Below are 27,051 nucleotides of genomic sequence, written 5' to 3'. Positions count from 1 at the left end.
CATTTCACCAAGTGTCGAAATTCAATTAACTTTCTCATGGGCTGATATTTTTATATGACAGAATGTCAGGATTGTGCTGTTTCTTCAGCACGGTTTTTCTCTATAGCACTTCTTGATTCTTCTCTATATGAAGCTTACCCCCTGTTTCCTGTGTTCCCTTGCCCCCATGAAATCTGACACCCTAGCATACTGGATGCACAAAACAATTCGGTAGGTCAGTGAAGAATCTGAACCTCATTTTCAGTTCTGGCAAAGTGAGCCATAATTTCCACGAGACAGAAGGGCATTGGTCTGCTCTCCAGCCACGAGGGAACTTCAGCATCTAAAACTGCTGTTCACCCCTCCCGTGTCTGAGAACAGCGATGAGACCCGTGTGTCTTGGGTGAGTAAACCAGGGAAGATGCAGGATTTGACACAGATGAGGGAGACATAGCCAGGCTGCAGGGCTCACCATAAGACCTTGATTTTCTGGGGACATTTAATTGCAGGCTGCTAACTGCTAGTGCCTTGACCAGAGAGGATACTGTTTGGAAATATTCAGGGGACTTTGTTTTGAGAAGATCTGCTTTACTGCTGTGTTCAAGGGCCCGGGCTGAGGAATCTTCCATACCTTTTTTACATGATGCTGTAAATCCACCTTCATCTCTCCTGGAAGCACCCGTGCCTGCCTGTTGCTCCGACTTCCACGCTTCTGGCACTGAACATCCAGACTTGTCTCTTTAGACTCTATTATGTTCTCACTCCTGCCCTTTCTTATTCCGGTCCTAATAGCTGTATCAGGTACTCAGGTTAGACTGATTTACACAGCACTTACGAACAACTCCCCAAACTCAGGTGCTTGGAATAAGAAAGATTTCATTGTTCCCTCTAGCTGTCCGGTAAGAGGCAAACTGTGGCCTTTTTCCACACACGTTTTTGTCATCCTGGGCCCTAGTTAGTGGAGTTTCTATCTAAACACTGGCCAAAGAAAATGGAGGAGACAGCGAACCCCAGGGCTGCTCGCAATGACACCTGTCGCTCCTGTGCACATGTCCTCGGCAACTGCAAATGTTGCGTCAGCGGGCCAGAAATAGTATCATCCTCGCCTGGGGTGGGACCTTGAATATTTTTGAGCAAATCCAAATGTGCCCCTCTTGCTCAGGCACACGTGCATGCTTTCTGTGTCGACTCTTTCTTCCAGCAAACCCAGATCTGTTCATCTCTGAGGCCTGACTCCAGCTCTTCGCCTACTGCGTAAGATAGGATGGTGTACGTCGTTCTTATCTGTACCAGGACACACATCCTTCCCTTCTTCGCTGGGCCACCATGTGCTCTCCCTCTGTCAAATTCTCTTTGGCATTTGTCTATTGTTGTTTGTTTTGGTCCCCTACCCATCCTAGCCCCTCCCTCTTTTCTTTCTTGCCCTCCCCTTTCTTTCTGGGTCTCCCAGGCTCACGCCGCCCTAAGCTCACGCTGCAGGTGACCTTGAACTGAGCCTCCTCGTTCTGCCTTCCAAGCATTGGTGTTGTGACCACACCTGGCTCGTCTATTATTTCAAAGGTTTTCATTGTCCTGCTTTCCTCGTGGTTGGCATTCTCCTAAACATTCTTGTAAACCTCTCCTTCTTTCCTTTTTTCTGACTGCTTTTCTATGTTATTTGTTGTTATTGAAACAGTAACCAACCGTGTAGATTTTTCTGTTTCTCACAGATTCGCCTACATCATCACCATTTCTTCCTCCCTCTTGTTTCAGAGCAAAAGCAGCTTTTTCCTCCCTTCCCAACTGCCTTTGCGAGCGTCCCTTTCCTACAGCTCCCGTCTGAGCTCTGCTCCATTTGTTTATGTGTTTTCTCTATTAAAAGGGCATCTCTTCCATTTCCTTAGCTCTTCCCACCTGGTCTGTGGACTGGCTCCAGCTGTCCTCATGAACACCCTCTCAGGTTCCCCCGCCAGTGTCTGGAAGCCGCTTTGTATTAGGAGAGCTCTGGACAACACACTGGAACTGGAACCCTGGGCCAGCTGCTCAGTGTGGCGTGTTAATCACTTTCTTTAGTCATCCACCATGTCTTTAGCTGCCACAAGGAGAAGAATAATTATCTGGTGTGCCCTAGACATGAAGTACAACAGCTATGACCTACTCACTAAAAGGCAGGAAGTGTCATGCGAAATTCTGCCCACAGGTCACCAGCTCTCTGAGCCACACCCAGCCGTTTTCTGGGTTCTCAGCACTGTCTTCAACTCCTTAAAGCACCAACTACTATGATTCTAATGAGTGGTCTTTCCCTGTACATTTGTAACCTTTTACATTGACACCCCAAGCCCCTTAGTCCTCTCCAACAGACTAAGGCACTTGGCTTCTTTTATTTCAGACTAAATTTTATCTATTTTTATTTATTCATTTACTTACTTTATTTATTTGGTTTTTTTGTTTCTGTTTTTGTTTTGTTTTGTTTTGAGGCAGGGTTTCACTGTGTAGCTCTGGCTGTCCTGTAACTCACTCTGTAGGCCAGTCTGGCTGCAAACTCACAGAGATCCACCTGCCTCTGCCTCCCGAGTGCTGGGATTAAAGGTGTGCGCTACTTGCGCCCAGATTATTCTGGACCAAATTTTTAAAACGTTTGGAAGAATATGCAGTTCCTACTGACAGAAAACCAGAGCCGTACAGAATGATCACCCACATGGCCCAGGCTGTATTTCCGCTTGTTTTATAAAGCCCAACCGATACCAGAGAGGCAGCAATAGCGCCACAGCCGAGGTGCCTTGCTCGAGGAGGAATGTCACGAATTGACCATGTTTTTGCGTAACTTGCCGACTGGGAGATATGAAATTGAAGGAGAAGCGGAAAAGACACACGCGAAGACTCGATGTCCTGTTTCAAACTACACTTCAGTATCAAGTAAGAGGGCTCATAAACATCTGACCAAATCTCAGAGGAGACGGGCAGAGGAGACTGCTGCCGCTTCCGTCTTTCTCCGGTGCATACCCAGAGCTCACCAATGCAGAGGGCGACCACGTTCCTCTGAGCAAGCAAACCAGTGGACAGTTCCTGCGAGTGCCAAGAAAAGGGGTCAAGCTCTGGGGACCCAAAGCAGTTATTTCTGACCTAGCGAACGGTTCTTCTAACCTTGCTGAAACATTGCCACTGGAGAGTCAGAGCAGCCTGATAAACTAATTCTGTCCAATGGGCGCCTGTGCTGTTCTTCAGCAGACGCTACCCCTAGAAATGTCAACAGGTTAAAAGCGAGACAAGGCACCTTTGTTTCAAGATATTATTAATCTCAAAGGAGCCCTTTGTTATTGTGTACAGTTTAACCTTAACAAAGAGAGCTACCACTGAGATTGCGTGTTTAATTATCATACGTTAGAAAGGTAGGAAATGGGTGCCCCTTCAAAGAACTATTGAGAAGAACAGATTCAATTTGTATTTAAAGGGACGTAAGAGGTTCCTTAGAAAATTGTACTCTCAAAGCTGATCAAGTGTAGTATTCTTCCTCGTCAAAAAGAAACCCAGAGGCTTTCCAAGCATCAGCTAAAATCTCAGCCTAGTCAATTCCACAGTACAGGTTTGTTATTTCTCCACTTGGCGCTGCTGTTCAGTGAACTGCAAATTCATTTAAGGCTGTTATAAAGTCACAGTATTTACTTTTAATCAGTGTGTTCTCTCTATCAAAGGGACTGCTAATAGTATACTCCCATGTTTATGAGGTCAAGTTGAAAAAGACTTTCTTTTGAATGCTGGAAGGAATCTTCGGGTGTATGACCATGTGTGAGTACGTTCATGTGTGTTTCTGTATATGCATGTGTGTGTGTATATGCCTGTATACATGTGTGTATGTGTGGTCGGAAACTCTTTATATGAGAGGCTAATCTTGAATCCTTCAGTCCCCTGCACCACTATCTACAGTCCTCTGAAAGAGGTTTTGAACTTAAATATTCAAGGTCTACTGATCTATTTGAACTCAACATATCGACTTGATGTAGAATTTGTAAAGAAATCAGTTTTGCACCACGGTTTCTTAGATATGAAGACAAACCTTTATATCACACATGAATTTGTAGTCACTATTTGTACCAGCTCAAGAGTACTTGTTAAAGAACATTTTTTTAGGGGGTATCAGCATTCATGTTTAATCCGAGCATTTGAGAGCAGAGGAAGAAGGACCTAAATCATGACCCAGCCTATGAATGCTCAGCTTAGCTTAGGCTCCTTTCTTGCTGGCTCTTATAACGTAACCTGCTTTTCTTCCTCTACATTTTGCCATGGCGATTTTCACCACTCTCTCTGTATGCCATATTCTGTGTCTGATGACTAGCGGCTGCCTGGCTGGCCCTGGGAGTCTCTTTCTCCACCATTCACTCCTCTCTTCTCTCTTGAGCCTTGATTTCTCCTCCCCCTCTTCTCTCTGCCTGCCAGCCCACCTAATCCTTTCTTTGCCTAGTTTTTGACTGTTCAGCTTTTTAGTAGACCAATCAGGTGCCTTGGGCATGCAAGGTGAAATAGCAACATGTCTTCTCATAACTAAACAAATCCACAGCAAATGTAACGCACCTTTACACACTTAAATATTCCACAGCATAAACAAATGTAACACACTTTTATATAGTTAAATGTTCCACAACAAGCCTGGTCTACACAGCAAGCTCCAGGACAGTCAGAACTAGATAAAGCAGTGGTTCTCAACCTGTGGGTCTCCAACCCTCTGCGTGGTTAAGTGACCTTTCACGGGTGTCCACATATCAGATATCCTACATATCAGATATTTATATTACAATGTATAACAGTAGTAAAATTGCTGTTGTGAAATAACAGTGAAGATAATTTTCTGGTTGGGGATCACCACAACATGAGGAAGGTTGAGAGCACAGACAGGGAGACCCTGTCTCAACCAACGGAAAAATAACACAAACCAAAAAACAATTTTAATTCACAGAGATCTGTTCGTCTTTGTCTCATGCCTGACTAAACATTTATTATTTGTGTGTGTGTGTGTGTGTGTGTGCGTGTGTACCACAGTGCTTGTGTAGAAGTTAGAATTCCCCCTCCCACCGTTTGAGTGCCCGGGGAACTCAGGTTGTCAGCCATGGCTTGGCAGTAGATTTCTTTATACCCTGAGCCATCTTGTCAGCCCTCAAGTGCTTTTAAATGGGAAGTCTCCCCCCCTCAACTCCCTAGGCAGATTATAAATAAGAGAAATATCTAATTTTAGAACAACATTGCAACGTTTAAACAAAACCTGGAAAAAAACCTTTTAACTCCAAAGGAAACTTCATACCCAATAAAATATCACAGTAGTTAGGCAGCCTCTTGCCCTTTATTAGCAGGATAGCTTGGATAACCCAGCTATTCTGAGTCATCCCCGGGTTCAACACAATAAGGGAAAGATGTGGGAATGTGCATGCCTCTCTTCCAATGGTCCCAGTGCAAACATCCCCAGAGGGCGGCTGTTTTGACCCTCTAAGAGATAGACTGCCATTCTAGGGAATGAAAAAACTGAATTTCTCTCCATGGCTACCAGAGCTCTCTCAATACTTTAGGAAGTAGACTTTAAGGTACCATTTAGTTTCTATGTTCTTTGTTTTAAGGATGAGATCCTAGGAATGGGGTGTAGGGTCAGAGCCAGATGATTTCTATAACAATGCAAGACCTGTGTTTCATCCCTAGACATTGCATACATACATACATACATAACACGATCCAGCAAACTCCATAAAACAGAAAGACTACACTCCCTGCAAAAAAACCAAGACAAAACCCACAGTGAATAAAAGACAGTTGTAAGATGCGCCTATACTATTCTAAGCCATAGTGAAATCCAAACAGAAATTCAAGTCCTTTCCTAAAAGCGATACATCAAAAACTAAATACAAGAAGTCAAATTGAATTATATATGTTTAGAATCCACCCGGTGGTATTCACTTAGCTGGGGAACCAAAGAGGGAAGTCATACACACAAGCAAGGTCAAAGTTGTCCACAACTAGACCACAACCACATTCGTCAGCTCTGCATATCCAGAGGAAGTTTTCACCTGCCTGTTATACATTTAATCAGTGTGTGTGTGTGTGTGTGTGTGTGTGTGTGTGTGTGTGTGTGCCCTTCCAGCTATTCCTATCTGCATTACAGTCTCATTATTTCGCCAAGTATTTATGCATCCACATCTACGTATTAGACACTCTGTTAGAGCATTGGAGAAAACAATTAAGAAGGCGGAGATCTACTGCTGTGGGAGCGATGGGATACTGTACTCAATTGATGAAGAATCCCTAAAATATCCCAAGTACAGAGGCTTCTAACTCGTCGGGTAGCTAACCTGACGTAAGCGGTGAGGCGTCGGGCTCTACCTCTGAGGTTAGCCTGCACACAAGGTCATAGCACCAAACAGAACAGAAGCACACGGAACGTCTCCCAGCTCTGGTCCCCAGGGTGCCTCTTCACCGTGCCCTCAGCCCCGCCTCGCGTCGCACGTCAGCATGCGGGCCACTCCCCTGCGCACTGGTTGGGTCCCAGCGACATGATGAAACTTCCCGCACGCGTTACAGGAGCCGGCGGTTGTAAGGTAAGAAGCAGTCCTTGCGGCTCCCGTTGTGGCTGCAACGCCTCCGCTCCCCCTCCTCTCGCCCTGGCCGCTAGCGCGCAGGTAAAGCGGGACCCAGATGCTCGGCGCGGTGCGCGGTGCGCTCTGCACGCCCGGTAGGCGGGTGGATGTTCTGTCCGCTCGTGCACGCGTGTGCTAAACACCCGGGCCCCGCGCGGGACAGATGCTGCGCTGCAGCGGGTGCCAGGGCGGGGCTGGCGCGGCGCGATTGTTGCGCACCTGGGACTGAGCAGGCCAGGAAAGCTCTCACAAGAGCGAAGTGCCTCGTGGAGGCTGGGCTGCTCCAGACAGGACACAACGGTGGCCTTAGTCGGGACATCATAAATGTTATTATGTTTTAATGTATGACGTCTGAGCCTGAAAAACTTCGGCAATCCGAGGGCCTTGCCTGGGACCAGCTGGAAGCCTGCAGCAGTCACGGTTGGGCGCCCCAGCCTCCTTTTGGGGCCTGGTTGTCGCAGGATCGAGGCTCTCCCTAACTCTAGAGCCAGGGTCTCTAGGGTTGACTGTCTAGATCCGGCTCACTGAGCTCCCACTCACCTTGCTGCCTGTCTCCCTCCCCCACTCCAGCTCCATCCGTGCAAGACCGGCCGAGGAGCCATCTGTTTAAGGAGACTGGCTGTCAAGTGCAGAAAAAGGCAAAGGGATTAGCTTGCTTTTTCCTAATAATGGGTAGCTATTCACAGGCCTGGTTTCAGATTAATGTAACTTTTAAATACAAGGACAGGCTTTATTTTTCTTGGCCCGTGGGGCTTACAGTTCTTAACAGTTAACTCTTATCGCTGATTGATGCCAGTACTGTAATATTAATTAGAAGTAAGACTTGCATGTCCACAAGTTAATTATTGAAATCTTCAAATAAGGAGATCTGTTGAAGTTTAGGTAGATTTTAAATGCTCAGTGCACGGAAGAGGCGCTGTCCAGCCATGGAGCCTCACGACAGGCGCTTGCATGCACTGACCTCTAAACACTGGCTAGTCTGAACTGAGATGCGTTATTAACTGTGAAATACATCAGATTTTAATGATTTTGAAAACTGAACTCTTGATGTTTTAGTTGTGGGCCTTGGTCTTTAACGTCTGAATTATCCCTCCAGCCTGGTTTTAGTGATTTAGGGAAGGCAGTGTAAAATAGAATTAATTTTGATTATTTTGTTTGAGGTATGTCGTGTTAAGGTACGTTTAAAATTCATTTCAGCGCTTTCTTTTGCCTTTTTAATGGGGTTTATTGGTGTATTAAAATTGCACACACGGCTCATGTGGACAGTCACAGGGACAGAAGACAGTGGGGAAAATGGGGCACAAGGAGGGCCTTTCTCTGCATGGAAGACTGATTCCAGTTACAAAAAAAAAAGCTTGAACTTCCTTATTCCTGCTGAAGGGGGAGGTATTTTAAACTTCTCCTTCCACTTATAAGTGCCTGGCTTATGTTAGTGGTAACAGACAACGCATTAAAGAGCCTTTGGATGATCCTGATCATCACAGTTGATTTTCAAAGCCCACTGTAAGCCCGCTTTTCTTTCTTTTTCTTCCTTTTATTATTTTTGTTGTTGTACGAGACAGGGTTTCTCTGTAGCTTTGGAGCCTGTCCTGGAATTCTCTCAGTAAACCAGGCTGGCCTTGAACTCAAAGAGATCCACCTGCCTCTGCTGTCCCAAGTGCTGGGTTTAAAGACGCATGCTACCACCACCCAGCTTCCCTCCATTCACTGAAAATCAATTCTTTTTCTCATACAATATAATTGGGATACAGTTTCCCCTCCTATTCCCAGTTCCTCCTCACCTCTTCTTTAGAAAAGAACAGGTTTCTAAGAGATAACAAAAGAATGATGAAATAAAATATAATAAGATAAAACAAAAACCGTCATATTGACGTTGGACAACACTAGCCGACAGGAAAATAAGAGTTCCAAGAGAAGGCTCACGAATCAGAGGTCCACTCGCTTACACTTCCAGGAGTCCCGGGAAAGCACTGAACTGAAGGCTGTAACTTGTATGGACAGGGCCTGGTGCAGACCTGCGTAGGCTCTGTGCTGCTTGCTTCCAGCTCTGTGAGTTTGCATGAGCTTTGCCCACGTGTTTTAGGGGCCTTGTTCTCCTGGTGTCCTCCGGCCCCTCTGCCTCCTCTTCCCCAGGTTCTCTGAGCTCTGAGGGGAGGGATTTGATGGAGACATCTCGGTTAAAGCTGTGTGATTAACCCACTTTTCATTGGCATTGAGTCAAACATTGCGTATGAGCAGCCATGGCTCCTAAATCTGGATTTCCCCCCTGAATGTCCAAACCAGACCCATCCTCAGCACAGCATTGTGGAAGGAGCTGTGCACGCTTGCACGTTGTCCTCAAGTTGCTTTGCTTGATTCCATTTTTTTTTTTATCTTTTGAGCTGATTTTGCTCAGTAGCTCAAAGCTTTGATAGACTGAATATTTTTGAAGGGCTGTTCAGAGGGGCTGAGGTGAGCATGTGTAGTTGTTTGTTCCCGATTATGTTGCCATTTGTTGCATATCTGCATTCTGTGTAGATACGGTATTATTTCCTAGCTGGAGATTCTTTATTAAACTATTTTGAGCTAGTGATATTCAAATGATATATTTGTAGGCATTACTTCCTGACCTACAGGGATCTAAGTTGCCCAGTCTCTAATGTTGCTTCATCTCTATGTATTCTGACTATTTTGTTCACTAACCAATGCAGCTTTGTGATAAATATTTGAGAATATTTTTGTCATTGAGGACGTTCTGATACTCAACTTTTCTGTTGTTGAAACCAGACCTCCTGTAGCACAGGATGGCCCTGAACTCCTGACCCCCAAGTGCTAGGATGATGTACCACAACACCTAGACATAGCAAATACTTTGTATGCTCAGCTTAAAATGGTTGTTGGGATATCTGATATCAGGCTATTTTCCTATTCTTCATCACGATTAGATAAGTCACTTCGATGTTAGGTTAGAAATCGTCCATGCTTGAGGTGTATTAACTCCACATGCTATTAGAAGGTGCAGATAAAGCAAGGGTATTTAATTGTAGAGGCTTGGGAAGAGGCTGTCCTAACGTGGAGAACCTCCCGCATCTTGGGTTATTTTTTGAGTTTCTCAACTGGAAAATCCCTCCTAACTCAGAGCCAGCCAAGTCTGCCATTGATCCTGGGGAACCATCCTGGGCTTCAGAGACACAATGTGACCTGGATGTTGTTGGGTGTAACTCCCAACAAATCCAAGGTGGGAGAGATGTGGGCTTTGGCTGGCTGCTAAGTTTATGTATCTGGCTGAATATAAAGATCACCTGTATTTTTTAATATCTCTAAGCACACTAAGTCAATCTTATCTGCTGGCCAACCTAATGGAAATTTGCTGTAGATAAAGACGGTTTGTGTCCAGTTTTTGGAGAGCGCGGTGTAGGTTTCTGGAATCAAGAGTTGATCACTCAATGAGAACCCCTGCTTTTCTCCAGAGCGCCTGCAGCTCACCCGCAGTATGTGTGGCATTTGGGCTCTCTTCGGCAGCGACGACTGCCTCTCCGTGCAGTGCCTGAGCGCCATGAAGATTGCGCACAGGGGGCCAGATGCCTTTCGTTTTGAGAATGTCAATGGGTACACCAACTGCTGCTTTGGATTTCACCGGCTGGCCGTGGTTGATCCTCTGTTTGGAATGCAGCCCATACGGGTGAGGAAGTACCCTTATCTGTGGCTCTGTTACAACGGCGAAATCTACAACCACAAAGCGGTAAGCAGAGTGAAGCTGGGGGAGCCTGGCTATAATTAAACCTCGGACGTAGAGCTCAGGCTGTTCGCATTTTGTGTCGGGCTTCTTGCCTTGCTAACCTTTCTGTGTTCTTCCCTCATTTTCCCTAATCATGTAGGTATATAAAACGCTGACACAGGAAGGCAAAATGGCTTAGATTCTTAAAAACATAGAAATGGGGATGCCAATTCAGGTTTTACTATTTATTAGGGCTGTGTTATGTTCCGTGTTAGGGACAGAGGTCCAGCAGTAAAAGGATGGTTGGGTCTGTACTGCAGTGGAGCTTCCTCTGTTAGGAGACAGTCCCTGTGCGTGCTGTGAACTTTCTGAACCAGCATGTGGAGCGTGAAGCAGACGGGAGAGCTGTTCACAGGAAGCCTGGATCGGGACAGTTGCCTGAGGAAGCAACACTTAAACTGAGACCTACTTGGCAGAGGACACTGGGCACAGCTGGGAAGAGTGTTGCACACGGGAGGGGACGGCACGCGGACACTCCTGGAGTGGGAAGCAGTCTGGGATAGAGTGAATGGGTACGGGAAAGGAGGGGCCGGGAAGACAATCTGGCACTCCTAGAAGCGGGGCGGGAGAATCATTTTCAAGGGCAACGGCAACCAATAACTTAAGGGAGGGACAGAGTCGAAGAGCTGGGAGGTGATGTTATTTGTAGCGTTATGTAACACTGCCACTGAGAAATGTTTGCGGTTCCACACTTCGTAGGGGCCAAATGGTCGAAAGGTGGCAGAGGCGGTGAAGTCTGTTAAGTAAAACTTGGCAGTGTTAAAACAGAAACAGCTGTCTACTCTGGTGCCTTGGGGCGGGAGTGGGTGAGGGGATAGAAATGTTGATCCCAGAAGCCAGACATGATGTGAACCTCTCAATCCAGGATTATTTGACTAGTTTCTCATAAGGAAAAAAAAAATTAAATTTGAATTACAAGCTTTCACAAATATAACCCCTTGCTATATTTGCAAGCGCATTAACCCCTTCCCCAACCTTGGATTGCTTCAGAGAAATGTGCGTGGAAACCGATAATTGTTACTCTCTGCCTGTGTTTATTTTATCTCTTCAGGCCTACGCATTCTTTTTAGGCTGAATTATTCTAGTACGATACATCATAATTCTTTTTCTCTAGACTATGTAACCATTTGTTTCTTAAGAATCAGAACATTCTCCTAACTAACATGAATAGCAAACTTAAGACTCTGTAACATCTAATATCCAATTCATATTTAGGTTTCCTCAAGTGTCCCTGGACTACATTTAGCAATGTTTATTTTTATTTTAGTTTTGCTTTCCTTAATACTTTGTGTGTGTGTGTATATGTGCATGTTGTATGTGTATGTGTGTGTATGTATGTGTATGATGTGTGTGTATGTGTGTGTTGTGTGTGTGTTGTATGTGTGTGTGTATGTGTGTGTTGTATGTGTGTGTATGTGTGTGTTGTATGTGTGTGTATGTGTGTGTTGTGTGTGTGTTGTATGTGTGTGTATGTGTGTGTTGTATGTGTGTGTTGTATGTGTGTGTATGTGTGTGTTGTATGTGTGTGTATGTGTGTGTTGTGTGTGTGTTGTATGTGTGTGTGTATGTGTGTGTATGTGTGGTTGTGTGTGTGTTGTATGTGTGTGTGTGTATGTATTGTGTGTGTGTGTGTATTGTGTGTGTGTGTGTTGCGCATGTGCACTCCCGTGCACACATGTTTTAGGACAGATGTCCGTCAAGATTTAGGCATTTAGTTACGATGTTTCTTGGTAAAATTTGAAATTTCTGTGCCTATTCTTCACAGGTAAGGTTTCTATCCTAGCTGTTGGTTGATCTCATCCCTGAACAAGAGTTTTTGTTTGCCAGTTTGCTTGCTTGTAGGAACACTTTCAAAGTAGGGTTCTTAGCTGCACCGTTAGTCAATTAGCAAATATAAAATCCTGCTGTAAACAAAGTAAATACTTGGAGATGGATCACTGTCAAGAGGGAAGGAGTGAGGCGGGAGGGATTCAGGTATCATTACATTTAAGTCAGGCCAGTCTGAAGTGAGACTAGGTTTGTTTGAGGCTAGGAAACCTATCTTGGTTTATTTTTGAGATAACATTGCCGCTTGTTAATTTTGTTAAGAAATTAAAAGTATTTTAATCATTTGCAAATGCCTTAGGGTGTTTCCACCCAGACAGGTAGATTTTCAAGAGCTAGGACTTCCTTGGTAGTCCCTGAGCTGGGAAGAGTGGCCAGATGGTAGTGTTGTAGAGGTGGCAGCAAAAGCCTATACTTTGACAGCTCTGTGCTTGCTTTACTCAAAGGACCACGCGTTCGGGCTGGAGAGACCCGAGGCATATTTTCAGGCCATACGTATGCATTCCATTGTCCTCTCTGAAAACTGTGCAAGTCGGGAGTGGGGATGTGAGGCCTTTGTTGCAGCATTGCTGGGGTGCCAGTGGACGCAGCTCAAGCCTTTTCACTTTGCCTTCCTGTGGGTGTATGAACTGATGATGATAAAGCCCACGGTCATGTGTCTGTCCCTGAGAAGTGGCATTAATGTCACCACTGTCCAGGAAGATCTGGATGTTGTTCACCCTTGGGGACCAGCAGTTTGGGTTTGGACTGTGTCATTGTAATGGAGTCATTCATTTGGCAGCAAAGAGTGCCAGCAAGGAGTAGCAACTAGTTTGCCCTTTTCCTGTATATCTTCAAGGTAGAAGGCAGTAAATCACCTGCAGATTGTTGTTTGGAGGCTAGGGTCCTGGAAGCGAAGGACGACCGTGTTTGCAAAAGTACACATGTAACCACAGTGGGACCATGGTGGCCTTGGACCCCTTCATGTGTCACTGCCCTGATGCCTTCCCGCGGTATCCTGTTAACAGAACGCAATCTTTATTTGTCCTGGGTTCAGCTTTTGTGCTGAGACAACTCAGATGTTGATAATGCCACGGTTTCCTTTTAATCATGAAAGCACACGAATAAAGAAGACAGAAATTCCAGGTCGGGATTATCAGTGGGCGCATAGGATGCTAACATTTTGTTTGCTCCGCTTCCTAAGCTGCAAGAGCATTTTGAATTTGAGTATCAGACCAATGTGGATGGTGAGGTTATCCTGCATCTCTACGACAAGGGAGGAATCGAGCAAACCATCTCCATGCTGGACGGGGTGTTTGCCTTCATCCTGCTGGACACTGCCAACAAGAAAGTGTTTCTGGGCAGAGACACCTATGGAGTCAGGCCCTTGTTTAAAGCCATGACTGAAGATGGATTTCTGGCTGTGTGTTCAGAAGCTAAAGGTAATCATGGAGTTTTATTATTCTGGGTTTCTGTTTCTTCCTGGATCATATTGAAAATTCTATAGGTGTCAATGAAAAACTTTACAAATGATGTCGATGGATACTCAGTGTGAAGAGGATTTGAAATCCTGACTACCTGTCTCCTACTCTTTCTTTCTCTCTCTCTCTCTCTCTCTCTCTCTCTCTCTCTCTCTCTCTCTCTCTCTCCTTTCTTCCTTCCTTCTTTTATGCCCAAATCCACAGGCTCCCCACAAAAGCCAACAAAGGAGACCGAGTCTCATATGTAAAAGCAAAGAGCCTTTATTTTAATCAAGTTTGCAAACTCAGTCTTTCCGTTTGTCCAAGGTATTGGAATATCCGGAGAGCCTCGAGCTCAATTAGAATTGGGTTTTATAGTAGTAAAGGTGGGAGTGAGTGGTTTCTGAGGTTCAGGACCTCTGATTGGCTGACGTCTGTCTAGGGGTGTCCTGGAGTGTCCTGGTAAATGTGCACTGGCAGGTGGTTGGTTCTATGGTGGTTGGTTCTACAGCGGTTGGAATGTCAGGCATTTCCTTTGAATGGTCTGTTCCTGGGTGGAGGTTGGGTAATCTCAGCTTGTGGTTCCTCCAGCAGCCAGGCATTGCCTCAGGGTAAACTACTGAGACTCAGGCCTCTTATTAAGTTTATCAATGGCCAAGTTCTAGTCTGGCAAAGAACTTCCTTTGGGTGACCTGTCCATATTTAGTTTATTATGGCTGCTTCCCACACTTCCTTCCTTCCTTTTTTTTGTGTTTGTGTGCGCGCTCGCTCATGCGTGCCTATGCACATGGAGAAGCCAGACATGACGATGCCTTCTTCTACCACTCTTCACCTTAATGTTTTTGGGGTTTGTTGTTGTCCGATCATGGTGTCCGGGTAGCAACTGCCTGTGCCTGAGAACCGGATGAAGACACGTGTTATGTGTGGCTTTCTCACGTACATTATATGACACTTACTAAGATAGAGATGCTGGCTTCCGAGTCCCCGAAAGTCATTTTGCTTGTTAAAGGTGTGGGAACCATGGGTCTTTTCTTCAAAATGCCTCAGTGACGCTTGATGAGATACCCACGACGTTAACATTTTGATTTCTCTAGTTTCTCAGGTTTATGTCTCTTCTTGTTTGCTTTCTGGTAGGAAATAGACTTTCCCTTTAAAAGGTTTCATTTGAAGATTTTATAGGCATCTGAACAATAGGTTTTCTTGATTCGAAATTTCAGGTAGGGAAAAGGAGGTAGAAGCTGAAGATGAAATGAAGGTAGCAGAGCCATTCAGTGTGGATAGGATCGTCTCAGAAAATGTTACTGAAACAACTGGGAAAGCATGGGTTAAAAAGTCAAGTCTGGAATAGCTTCATCACACACCATAGTCAGAAATTACCCTGAGATGGATTCAGTCACTTTCCTATTGCACCAAATAATTACAAGTCTGTGCAGGCTGTGTTGTGTCTCCACGCCACTCTGACCACTTCAGGAGACAGATAGGCAATAGGGTTGGAGTAATTATTAACTCTCCCACTGTTTTGTTTGTCTAGTGGATATATATTTGTGTTTGAAGGGGGAGACAATTAGAGGATATTGGCTAACCTTGAAGGCTGCAGAGAATCACTCAGTTGCGCACCTTACTGTTTTGTTTGTCTAGTGGATATATATTTGTGTTTAAAGAGGGAGACAATTTAGGATATTAGCTAACCGGGAAGGCTGCAGAGAATCACTCAGTTGTGCACCTTACTGTTTTGCTTGCACATGTAGGGCTCGTTTCGTTGAAGCACTCCACAACTCCATTCTTAAAAGTGGAGCCCTTCCTTCCGGGACACTACGAAGTTCTGGATTTAAAACCAAACGGCAAAGTTGCATCCGTGGAAATGGTGAAATACCATCATTGTACGGATGAACCACTGCACGCCCTCTATGACAGCGTGGAGAAACTCTTCCCAGGTGAGCCATTCACACCGTCTGAATCAATTTGATTCTGAGATTTTGACGGTAAGATCTGTTTCCTCTGATTCGGAGGTGGTGAGATCGCCCCAGGGCCGGCCATCTTGCTGGTGTAGGGACTGCATGGTTCCCCTCAGCTAGCTCAGTCTCGGCTTCTCTGGCGATGCCTCATTCCCTTTCTGTGTTGCTAGGTTTCGAGTTAGAAACGGTGAAGAGCAACCTGCGGATCCTTTTTGACAATGCTATCCGGAAGCGCCTGATGACGGACCGGCGGATCGGCTGCCTTTTATCAGGTGAAGCCAAGTTAAAGAAACAGACTGTCATGCTGAGATTTAAGTGAAATGATTTGTCACTGGCCCTCGCTTTATTACAGATGTGTTTGCTAGTGTAAGAGCTGGTTGGTACACATTTACTTATAATCCTGTGTACCCATCTTTTTAAACCACTTTTCGATACGGTTACCATTGTAGGGACCAGTAAAATTTTTGTATTGTATTCTTCACTCACTAAAGTTGATTTCAGTTTATAAAACTGGGAGCTCTTGAGAGCTAAACTCCAACCCACACGCTAAGCAGGTGTGTAACCACCTTTGTCCGGTCCGGTCTCATGAAGGCACGTAACCATTAGCTTGTTCTCATGCTGCAGGGGGCCTGGACTCCAGCTTGGTTGCCGCCTCCCTGCTGAAGCAGCTCAAGGAGGCCCAAGTGCAGTATCCTCTCCAGACTTTTGCCATCGGCATGGAAGACAGCCCCGATCTTCTGGCCGCCAGAAAGGTACATGGCCACCTGCTCGTTGTGTAGTTAGAACTTAATCTTGTGTTTAGCTTCAAAATCAAGCAGAAGGGGGTCCTAGTTTGCCTGCTGTAACTGGGATAAAGGTCATGACCAGAAGCCACCTGGGTAGGAAAGGGCTCATTTGGCTTATGGATGCTGAGGCACGGTCCATGGAGGGAATCCAAGGTGAGGCAGCCCTCTGCAGGCAGGCACCGAAGCAGAGGCTATGGACCACTGCCTGCTCCTCCTGTCTCCAGATTCCGCACCTCTCAGTCCCCACCCTGAGTCCTTGCCTTGGTGATGGACTCTGACTCGGAATATGTAAGCCAAATGAACTCTTTCCTCTGCAGGTTGTTTCTGCTCACGGTCATTATCACAGCCGTAGAGGACAACCTAGGGTAGAAATTGGTACCAGGATTGTGGGGTGTTGCTGTGACAGACCCGAGCACGTTGTTGTGGGAGGATTGTGGAAGGCGCTTGGAGCTGTGGGCTGGAGAGCTCAGAGTTTAGTGTGCTAAAGTGGAAGGTTAGAAGAAAATGCTGAGAGCTCGGCACGTGGGGGTAGAACTGGCGTGGGAAGGGAGAGCTCTGCACACGGTAGGGTCTAGTGTGGGAAAGGAGAGCTCGGAACGTGGGGGTAGAACTGGCGTGGGAAGGGAGAGCTCGGCACGTGGGGGGAGACCTGGCGTGGGAAGGGAGAGCTCGGCCCGTGGGGGGAGACCTGGCGTGGGAAGGGGCAGCTCTGCACGTGGTGGGGGGGCTGGCGTGGGAAGCCAGAGCTCGGCACGTGGTGGGGGGGCTGGCGTGGGAAGGGAGAGCTCTGCACGTGGTGGGGGGGCTGGCGTGGGAAGCCAGAGCTCGGCATGGTGGGGGGGCTGGTGTAGGAAGGGAGAGCTTGACAAGTGGGGGGAGACCTGGCGTGGGAAGGGACAGCTCGGCACGTGGGGGGAGACCTGGCGTGGGAAGGGAGAGCTCGGCATGTTAGAGGGGAACCTGGCGTGGGAAGGGGCAGCTCGGCACGTGGTGGGGGCCTGGCGTGGGAAGGGACAGCTCGGCACGTGGTGGGGGGGGGCTGGCGTGGGAAGGGAGAGCTCAGCACATGCGGGGGGCCTGGTGGCACATGCGGAGGGCCTGGCGTGGGAAGTGAGAGCTGGGCACACGGGCAGGGGGGGGGGGGCTGGCGTGGGAAGTTTTTATGATACCTTAAAAGTTTTTATGATAAGGGTCTGTGGTTCTGGTGAGCTGAGGCTGAAGGTCGGTTGTGACGAGACCCACACCACTTAAAGTGAAACCTTTTCTGACACAAAGTGTTGTTTCTGCTGCTGACCTCGGTAATTATCTTAAATAGAACAAAAGTGCTAGACTTTTGTCCATTGGGTACTTCTGGTTTTTTTGGGACAGAATTTCTCTGTGTAGCCTAGGTTGTCCTGGAACTCTCTCTCTAGACCAGGCTGGCTTCAAACTCATAGATCCACTTAGCTTTGCCTCCTGAGTGCTGGGATTAAAGCTGCACCATCACCGCCACCACTGCCCAGCTCCGTTTCTCTTCGCCGTGGGAATTCAGGATGCCTTGAGAGGAACTGACCTGCTTCACTTTCAAAAGTAGGACTTTAAAAAAACATGGATTTTTCTTCACAATTAGGTGGCAAATTATATTGGAAGCGAGCATCATGAAGTCCTTTTTAATTCCGAAGAAGGCATTCAGGCCCTGGATGAAGTCATATTTTCCTTGGAAACCTATGACATCACGACAGTTCGAGCATCTGTAGGTAAGCGGTTTTGCTGTAGCGAAGAGCTTTAATACTGACAAAGGAGACGGTTTAAAGTGATTTCAGTTTAAGAAAGGTTGTCTAAATAGGAACACAAGCAAAATTCCTCTATAGCTATAAATATATATATATTTAAAGACCACGTAAGAGTGCCCTTTTCAACTGGAGAAAGTGCTTTCAATGAATGGAACCAGGTCTTTGGGACACTGAATTTACAAGGTTAGCCCTGCCTACAGTCTTAAAGACCGCTTCATAAAAATAAACAACAGCCCACGTTTACCAAGCACACACTGCGTGCTAAGCTCCGTGTCCCACATTTCATATGAATTATGTGTGGCTGCCTCCAAGGCACTCCATCGTCCCGCCCCTGATGGTTCAGCGCCCAAGCGACTGAGGAGGAGGGGGATCGCTGTCCATTTCGCGTTTATGGCATCACTATAGGATGGATACATAGTTTGGCTCGCCTTCCTCCCGTTTTCTCTGTATAACGTGTCTTGGGTCTGTTGCAACTCTGTTGCTGACGTTAGTCTGAGCTGCAGGGCAGCAGCTGTTTACCTAGCACTTACACTGTAGCTGGTATTGCACAGAATCTAGAGGTGGTTTAAGGTACAAGAATGTTTCACAGTGTTGCAGGTTCAGACCTCAGCAATAATGCAAGTGCTTCAGTGAAGTGAGTTTTTGTTTGCTCGTGCATGTCAGACTGTTGACTACAGTATACCGTGGTCTGCTAAGTACCTTGACTTAGGATTATCTCATTGCTGTTGGTCATCGAAGCTGTAGGAAAATGATGCGGTATGTTTGCTCATTGAAGGGTTGCTCATCTTTTATAAGAAATGAACTTCCTCTGAGTCCCCACAAAGTTGTCTTAGTTGGGGGTTTCTCCTGCCGTGAAGAGACACTGTGACCACAGCAACTCCTACAAAAAATACATTTAATTAGGGTAGATTGCAGTTTCCAAGTTCAGTTCATTATCATAATGGCGTGACATGGTGGCATGCAGGCAAGACGCGGTGCTGGAGAAGGAGCTGAGAGTCCTGCATCTTGACTTGCAGGCAGCAGGAAGAGATCTTAGTCACACTGAGCAAAGAAGCTTGAGCAAAGGAGACCTCAAAGCCCGTCCCCACAGTGACACACTTCCTCCAGCAAGGCCACACCTCCTAATAGTGCAACTCCCTATGAGCTTATAGGAGCCAGTTGCGTTCAAACCACCACAAAAGCCAAACTCAGTAAACTGAGATAGCCTGTATATGTGTATAGATTATGTGCAAACACTATCACTTTATAAGAAGCTGAGGTATCTGAAGATTTGGGTAGCTGAAGAGAGGCCCCAAAACCAGTCCCATATTGAGGGAACAGTGTTTTTTGATTGTTTGTTTTAATTTTTTTTTTTTTGAGACAGTTTCTCTGTGTAGCCTTGGCTGTCTTGGAACTCACTCTGTAAGCCACGCTGGCCTCAAACTCAACACGATCCACCTGCCTCTACCTCCTGAGTGCTGGGATTAAAAGTGTGTGCCACCACAGTCCAGCTGGGAACACTGTTCTTTATAAAATAGGGAACAGATCTATACTGTAAAACGCTTTCCTTAAGGAGCTCTTACGTGGATGCATTGTAAGTACCCCGTCACACAGCTTACCAATTATTAGTTATTGTCATGTAAGCTGTCCTAGTTTTAGGTGAACACATTCTGAGATTAGACGGGGGGGGGGAGAGGTGGGTGGACACACATCAGATAGATTCAGTGTTGCTGAGCCTTAAAATGCTGTTAGCTGAGTGAGTAGTTCACTTTTAAACTCTGGAGTACAATGAAACAATACTGTAGTGATTTGGCCTTCTGAAAGATAATTAAATAAGCACATTTATAACATGTCTGTGGTTGAATTTTCACGGGGTGGAGGCAGAGTTAGGAAGAGAAGAAGAAAGATGAGATCAGAGGGGACGGCGGTGGATAGAGAAGAGGAACGGGTGCCGAGCCAGCGTGTTCAATACCACACAGAGCCTTAGTCCAGTGTGGAATTTGGAAGTGAGGACTGATAATAGAAAAGAATAAAACAATTAAAACTAAGCCATTTTTGTTAGTCAATCCATTTTTCTGTTACTGTAATGGATAACCCCAGGCAAACAACTTTTTAAAAATGAGTTTGTTTTTTTTTAACTCATTATTTGTAGGCTGAAAGCCCCGCAGCATGACACTTTGGTGGGCAACGTGAAGGAGAGAGATCGTAGTGAGATCAGAGGCCAAAGAACAGAGAAGCGTTCTGTTTAGACAATTACTCAGGAGAACTAATTTGTTTTTTTTTTTCCGGGAATTGCCTTAATGCCTTCAGAGGCGAGATTCTTGAGTACCCGGTTGCTCTGAGCAGGCCTCACCCACTCCCTCTCACTTCGCCATGGACCACACAACCATCCAGAGTCCTTGGGAGAACCAGCTGCATCCGAAGTGGTGCACTCCCCAGGCCCTTTCCGTAGTAATGTTAGGAGGAAGCCATGGTAGTTAGGGATTTGGGCACTTCAATTCAGCAAAATGTTGAGGTAGAGAAATCTTGCTCTAAGAACATAATTTCAGAACCTGTTTATAAAATATTGCCGTGGTTTCTAGGCTTATTTTATTGCCTAAGTTGGATCAACTGTGTGTAAATGCCTCCTAAATATTTACGCAATCATTTGCAAGCTGCTTATATTATCTAAGTCCAGCAAGCCGCTGCAGCCTGCAGTTGTTTCTGAAAGCCACATAAAGGCTTTCTAGAACACACGCTGACATCAGGGCCAATTTCTTCTTCATTTAAGGTATGTATTTAATTTCCAAGTATATCCGGAAGAACACAGACAGCGTGGTGATCTTCTCGGGAGAAGGGTCAGATGAACTTACACAAGGATACATATATTTCCACAAGGTGAGCACTCTGGAGAGAGAAGGTGGCCGTCCAGGCTGAGTTAAGAAAAGCCAGGATCACTTGACTCTTCTCTGTACTGTCTTTGTAATGAGTAACATTTTTGTGTGTGTGTGTGTCTGCATTGATGGTGTCTGTTTCTCTTAGGAGAAAGAAGTCTCAGTAGTATCAGATACTTTTTGTTCTTGAAATTAAACATGAGAATTGCTTTTATTTTTTATCTGTCTGTCTGTCTATCTAATCTATCAATCTATTTTTGTATTTTTGCTGTTGTCCCCACCCTCAAGACGAGTGCTCACCATGTAGCTCTGACTGTCCTAAAACTCACTATGCAGACCAGACTGTCCTTCAAAATCACTGCCTCTGCTTCTCTAGTGATGGGATCAGAGTCATGCAACACCAGGCCCAACTGCTTTTGTTTTTTGTTTGTTTGTTTGGTTGATTCCTGTGGAATTGTGGCTGTTGATTTCCACGTTAAGCACTTTGGGAGGTGGATGGATCTGTCCTATAAAACATGGCTGGCCTCCGAAGTCATACACTCCACCCCTTCATTACCTTGCTTTCTGTCTTGCTTATCTTGTGTTTTAAACGTCAAAGGGAACGATAAAGGCTGCCTGCGTGCCAAAGCCACTAACTCACCTTTCCGTTCACTGCATAGGCTCCTTCTCCCGCGAAGGCGGAGGAGGAAAGTGAGAGGCTGCTGAAGGAGCTCTACCTGTTTGATGTTCTCCGAGCTGACCGTACTACTGCTGCGCACGGGTAACCTTATACCCAGTTGTGAAATGAACGGAGAGAGGGAAGAAACTTAAAAAGAGAGATCAGTTGCTTTTGCCTGCTTTTTGTTTCTTTCCAGTTGGCTTAAAAGTACGATTTTTAGTTAAACTTGTCCCTAAAGAGCTGGGCTCTGCCCTGGGTACTAACATTGGGGTGGGAGAGAGGGTCTTCTGAGGGTGTGTCTTTAAATCGTAAAAGTAATGTGCCTTTGACCTAGAGGGAAGGCCGCAGCTGCTCTTTCTGAGCCTTTTAGAGTGTCCTCGAGGGGCAGGGAAGGAAGATGCATGAGGCTTGATAAGACTGTATACTAAAAATACATTTCTTTGGAGCCGTTTCTTCTTGGCTAGAGTTTTCACATGTAACTGGGTTTGTTGAGGAATAGAATCATATTGTACACGATAAACACCTGTTCAATAATGTAGCTTCTTCTACCGAATCACATGTAGTTGAATAGATGGGAATCATAGGTAGTACCTATCTGCATATCCTGTCCAGAGTCACGAGGACTCTCTAGGTGATGTGACATTTGCGTATCTTCAAGACGAGGACACTCATGATTCTTAAATCTCCTGCTCTCGGAGAAACAGTTAATTTTTCGTAGGCACAGAAGGAAAGAGATAGTTTCCAACGGGAAGCTTCCCCACTAGATGCTGGTGTTATAAGTACAGACTTTAGTAAGCATCCAGTTGTGTAGAGTGGCTGTTAGGAGGCCGGAACATGCGTTTGTAATCTGCATTCCTCAGCCTGATGCAGCTGCTGGGACGCACACGGCAGCTGCTGGGACACACATGGCCCCTGCCGACCAGCTTTGTTTTCTGTTTTCCCCCCAGTCTTGAGCTGCGAGTCCCGTTTCTGGATCATCGGTTTTCCTCTTATTACTTGTCTCTGCCACCAGAAATGAGAATTCCAAAAGTAAGTAAATCAACCCTGGATAAAAACCCCAGACGCCGTTGGCTGTGCTGGTGACTTCGCTGACCTTGCTTTTGTATTCATGTCAGAATGGGATAGAAAAACATCTCCTGAGAGAGACGTTTGAGGACTCCAACCTGCTGCCCAAAGAGATCCTCTGGAGACCAAAAGAAGCCTTTAGTGATGGGATCACCTCAGTCAAGAACTCCTGGTTCAAGATTTTACAGGACTATGTTGAACATCAGGTCTGTCTTTGAAGATAATTTCTGGAACAATACAGATTAACAGAGATCTGGGAATCTCTTGTATTTAGTATGACTAGTTGTGTCTATGGGAGACTCACGGTTCCTACCAAGAGCTCCTACACATTACAGAAGGATTAAGGAAAATGAACGAAGTTGAGGTGACATAGTAATTATCACTGACCCTTTTTGCGTATGTCTGGGTACCGTGGGTACAAAAATCAAACAGCCTCTAAATACAAAATATGGATGAGAATTTTTAAGCACTCACTGCATCTGTTTATTTTTGAGCTCGTTTCAGCGTTTTTCTAACCACTGCGTGGCGTAGAGGGTCTTGCTGACTTTGTGTGTGTGGCAGAGCAAGTGCAGAGCAAATGGGTGACGTTCCTGACTTCTCTTACAGGTCGATGACGCAATGATGGCCTCGGCAGCCCAGAGGTTTCCCTTCAATACTCCCCAAACCAAGGAAGGCTACTACTACCGGCAGATCTTTGAGCGCCACTACCCAGGCCGGGCTGATTGGCTGACCCATTACTGGATGCCCAAGTGGATCAATGCCACCGACCCTTCCGCCCGCACCCTCACCCATTACAAGTCAGTTGCCGAAGCTTAGACGCTCTCTAAACGCTAGTGTGAAGTGTTTCTTCTGACTTAGAAGGTAGAGACGTTGAGACCCAACACAGCAATGATGCGAGCCAGCCACCAACCACTCCGGCTTTTGTGGGCATGGAAAGAAATAAAAATATTACATCTGCAATGCTTCTGGTGGTGGATGCTAACACAGCCTCCTTAGAGGCAGCTAAGGACGGAGTGGTGGCTGCCGTATCACCGCCATGTGGATGGTAGTGAGCTGAAGGGGGGAGAGCTGGTGATCTTCGCATCTCAATTCTGCCTACGCTCCTAGCAGCTCCTAGGTAGACATGGATGTGAGTCCTCCGTGAGACCTCATTCATGACTGTTCTGCTGAATAGGACAGCAATTCAGCTTTTTTGCTTTCTTATATTGTGGTACTATCCCCTCTGAAGACTTGTGGAATTGGGGCTAAACTTCTCCAATAGAGTCAGATGCTAAGTTAGGCTTCTGTGGGTCTCTGTGGAACTGTTTAACACCGATACACAACACTGGGCATTGTGAAACTAGTTCGCATCACACAGCTTTTCCCTCTAAAAGCTTCATTATAGGAGCGGGCCAGTCATGGACCCTGGGCCATGGTTTATTGATGTTTATTACAGAAGAATATGTCAGTGTGCTTGGGAAGTAGGAAATAACCACCTCGAAACAGGAGCTACTCACCTGAAGGCTTCCTCAGTGCTTCAGAACCACATGCTGAGATGCATAGGGCAGATGGATTTAGCTGTTAAAAACTTTTGAAAAGGGAACAGTTGGTGAAAGAATTCTTGATGGTGTCAGGTATTTTGGTGCTTTTGGCTCTGAGCACTGGGGAGGCTGCAGCAGGATTAGGAGTTGGAGGGTTGCCTGTCTCAAATGAAGGAATGCTTGATGGGAAAGCTGTTGCGGCCAGCTGTAGGCCATGACTTACCATTTGTAATTGTGTCTAAGGAACTGAAGATGAAGCCTTACACTAGGGTAATCGGATGCTTATCTTGCACTCATATTTAAGTATTTGAACTTAGCTTGATTTAGCACTATACGTATTTTCTGCTAAAGTTTATCCGGCCCGGCTGTGTGGCATCACAGATGATCGAGAATGTTTACACAGGGCACACCGCCAGCTTTGAGGGTGTGGGAAGGCTTCAGATTTCAGCTTCAGTGTCTAAGATGTATTATCTTCAGATCCCACTCAGAACTCCGACACGCATAGAGATAGTTAAGCCAAACAGCACCAAACTTGTGTAAGAGCCTTTATTGTCCCTCTGCCAAATGCCCAAGAAAGGTGTACTTTGGTTCATAGTTTGAGAACTTACGGTTCATGATTGGCTTGTTACAGTCAGTGGCTACATTATTTCTCTGCCAGTGGTGAGGCAGAAAATCAGGGCAGAAGAACCCGTGTAGCACAGCTGTTTACCTCATGGCTGTGGAAAGCAAGAGGAACGGGTTTAAGGGCAGCCCCTGAAGAGATCTCCAGTGACCCAACCATGCCTCACCTCCAGAGGCTTTTGCTGTCTCCCAGGATTGCCGTTCAGTGAAGGAAGGCATCGATGGTTGTATTCACTGAGTTAGTCAGAACCTTTATGACTTAAAGGTGATTTCATGCACTAGGTGGAGACCAAGTCTACAGCCTATAAACCTTTTTGGCAGACTGTTCATACCCAAACCATAGCGAACAAGGCTGCCAGTGATGGCTACAGGTGACTTTCAGATTCTACACATTCATGTGGTTGACCTTTTCTTTTACAACCTCAAAGGAAGGTTTGGAGAAAGTGCCCCTAGGGTTGCTAGCATGAGTGTCTTTGGACAGTTTTTCTCCTCGGTTTCCTGACCATCCCGATGGCTCCCGTTCCCACAGACTGCTACTCAGCTGTCACTCATTCAGGCACCCCTATAACTAAGCATTACCAGCTGGCACCTTGCCTCTTCAGCCTCCTGGGCATCTCTTGGCAACCTACCCCGCAGAGCTTTGCTTCACTTTGACTTAATATCTGCAACATAAAACCCCACTTCTCCCTTAGCCTTTAACAATGGTCAGCGTGTTCTTGCACATCTTTTCAGTGGAAAGCGGGCGTGTGTAAAGTGTGTAGGAAGACCTCCAAAGCTCCTAGTACAGGGGTAATGTAAGGAGCTAGCCCTGAGCCAGATGGGCTAGCCTCAACCCACTTTTAAAAGAAATCGGTGTGACATTCTGACTGTGACCACGGTGTCAGCATGCTCCTATACATTTATTTTTTTTAGCTTGGTCTTTGTTTTAGCCTTGGAGAAGCCCATATGGTTCAGAATCTGACTGCGAGAAAACATTGAAGTGGGTCTTGACTAGTTTGCCACACACAGGGAGAAAGCGTTACTACCCAGAGACATTCTGCCACTGTCCTAAGCCCTTTGTTGCCCTAACTCACCCAGCCTCAACTGCAAGCTTGTCAGGTTTGACATTCTCAAAGTGGCCACAGCAGTGTTTCTGGTCTACCTTCCCCAAATCTGGCTGCTCTGTGAAATGTCTGCTTCCTCGTCCTCAAGCCAGGTAGGCGTTATGACCCTGCTGGCTAGCAGAATGCAGCGGGAGTGAGGTGATGGTGGCAGACTGTCCTGATCGGTGTCTGTCTGTCTCTAAAGTGGAGGGAAGCCCCAGCCACAGAGACGGGTCATTTGTAAGAGCTGGCATCTCCAGTGACCAGTCATTCAACATTCAGGCACTACCATCCTGCTTGCCGGTGAGCGAGAAAAGACTGGGCTTCTGGGAGATCAGTTCATAGTCTAAGATCTCCATCTGCGACCTTGGTGTGGTGCCACGGGTTGGCAGTCTTGGACTCTGGCCATGTTCCTCATTCATAACCGCAGAATGCAGTGGTTCTCAGCAGTGTCCAGCTGGGGAGGCAGGAGCTCTCACATATCACAGTAACTGGAAACGCTAAACACTGCCATCTTTGTTCACACAGGGTCAGCAAGCTGCCAGCCGGAACCATACGCTGGCCAGTAAGGGTTCGCCAGGCTGTTTGCTCCCGGTGTCTTGGTGGTAGTCCTACAGTGTATTGTCACCATTGGGAATCTCAGGGGAAAGTTTCCTCTGGGAAAGAGGGCATGCCCCCAGGTTCCCATGACAGCTGAGAAACCATCCTCCTGCAGTGTATCGCACTGAAGAGTTTTCATTAAAACCGTGAGACCATCTTGGCGAGCAGAGGGCTTTGTTCATGGTTGGTGGTTCTATAACCACTCTGGGGTCCAGGAAGACATTCTCCCTCCATCAGTCAGAGAGGAAGAGAATGGGGAAACATGGGCTGAAGCACAAAGCTGACACAGGTCGCTTTGGTTCACTTTCCAAACCAGTCATGTGGCAGCACTTAATCCTCACGTGTGCGTGTACATGTGTGGTATATGTGTGTGTGTGCGCGCGCGCATGTGCATGTGTGTGCGTGCATGTGTGCGTGTGTTCATGCTTGTGTGTGCGTGTGCATGTATGTGTGCGTGTGCATGTGTGTGTACATGTGTGTGTGTGTGTCAGAGTATCAAAGCAAAAAAAATACGTGTTTTGGAAAAAAGCCCCCCAAACCCACTAACCC

At 46.3% G+C, this 27,051-nt stretch overlaps 1 protein-coding gene across 2 annotated transcripts; it reads left to right on the top strand.

Annotated features, from left to right (window-relative positions):
- The first annotated feature begins 6,444 nt into the window (after positions 1-6,444).
- Asns (asparagine synthetase (glutamine-hydrolyzing)) lies at positions 6,445-26,659 on the top strand. 2 transcript variants are annotated; one of them, XM_075953571.1, is made up of 12 exons: positions 6,445-6,533; positions 10,022-10,293; positions 13,337-13,574; positions 15,341-15,526; positions 15,718-15,819; positions 16,172-16,299; positions 17,942-18,068; positions 20,854-20,960; positions 21,616-21,716; positions 22,562-22,643; positions 22,730-22,885; positions 23,286-26,659. In XM_075953571.1, exons 2-12 carry the CDS (start codon positions 10,045-10,047, stop codon positions 23,493-23,495), a joined length of 1,686 nt encoding a protein of 561 aa, XP_075809686.1. In that variant the 5' UTR covers positions 6,445-6,533; positions 10,022-10,044; the 3' UTR covers positions 23,496-26,659. The 2 variants fall into 2 exon arrangements, with proteins under 2 accessions (XP_075809686.1, XP_075809685.1); XM_075953570.1 differs by having other exon boundaries at positions 6,516-6,614; positions 23,286-23,633.
- The last annotated feature ends 392 nt before the right edge of the window (positions 26,660-27,051 follow it).

The sequence above is a fragment of the Microtus pennsylvanicus genome, chromosome 19 (genome assembly GCF_037038515.1).
Source record: "Microtus pennsylvanicus isolate mMicPen1 chromosome 19, mMicPen1.hap1, whole genome shotgun sequence".
NCBI lineage: Eukaryota > Metazoa > Chordata > Mammalia > Rodentia > Cricetidae > Microtus > Microtus pennsylvanicus.
This window is presented reverse-complemented; position numbering and strand designations above follow the sequence as displayed.

What these genes read in the sequence shown, in the direction of transcription:
- Asns (XM_075953571.1), top strand. Translation starts at nt 10,045, where the DNA reads ATGTGTGGCATTTGGGCTCTCTTCGGCAGCGACGACTGCCTCTCCGTG. An exon ending in GACAGTTCGAGCATCTGTAG is followed by an intron (nt 18,069 to 20,853) that starts GTAAGCGGTTTT and finishes TCTTCATTTAAG; the next exon opens with GTATGTATTTAATTTCCAAG. An exon ending in AGGACTATGTTGAACATCAG is followed by an intron (nt 22,886 to 23,285) that starts GTCTGTCTTTGA and finishes CTTCTCTTACAG; the next exon opens with GTCGATGACGCAATGATGGC.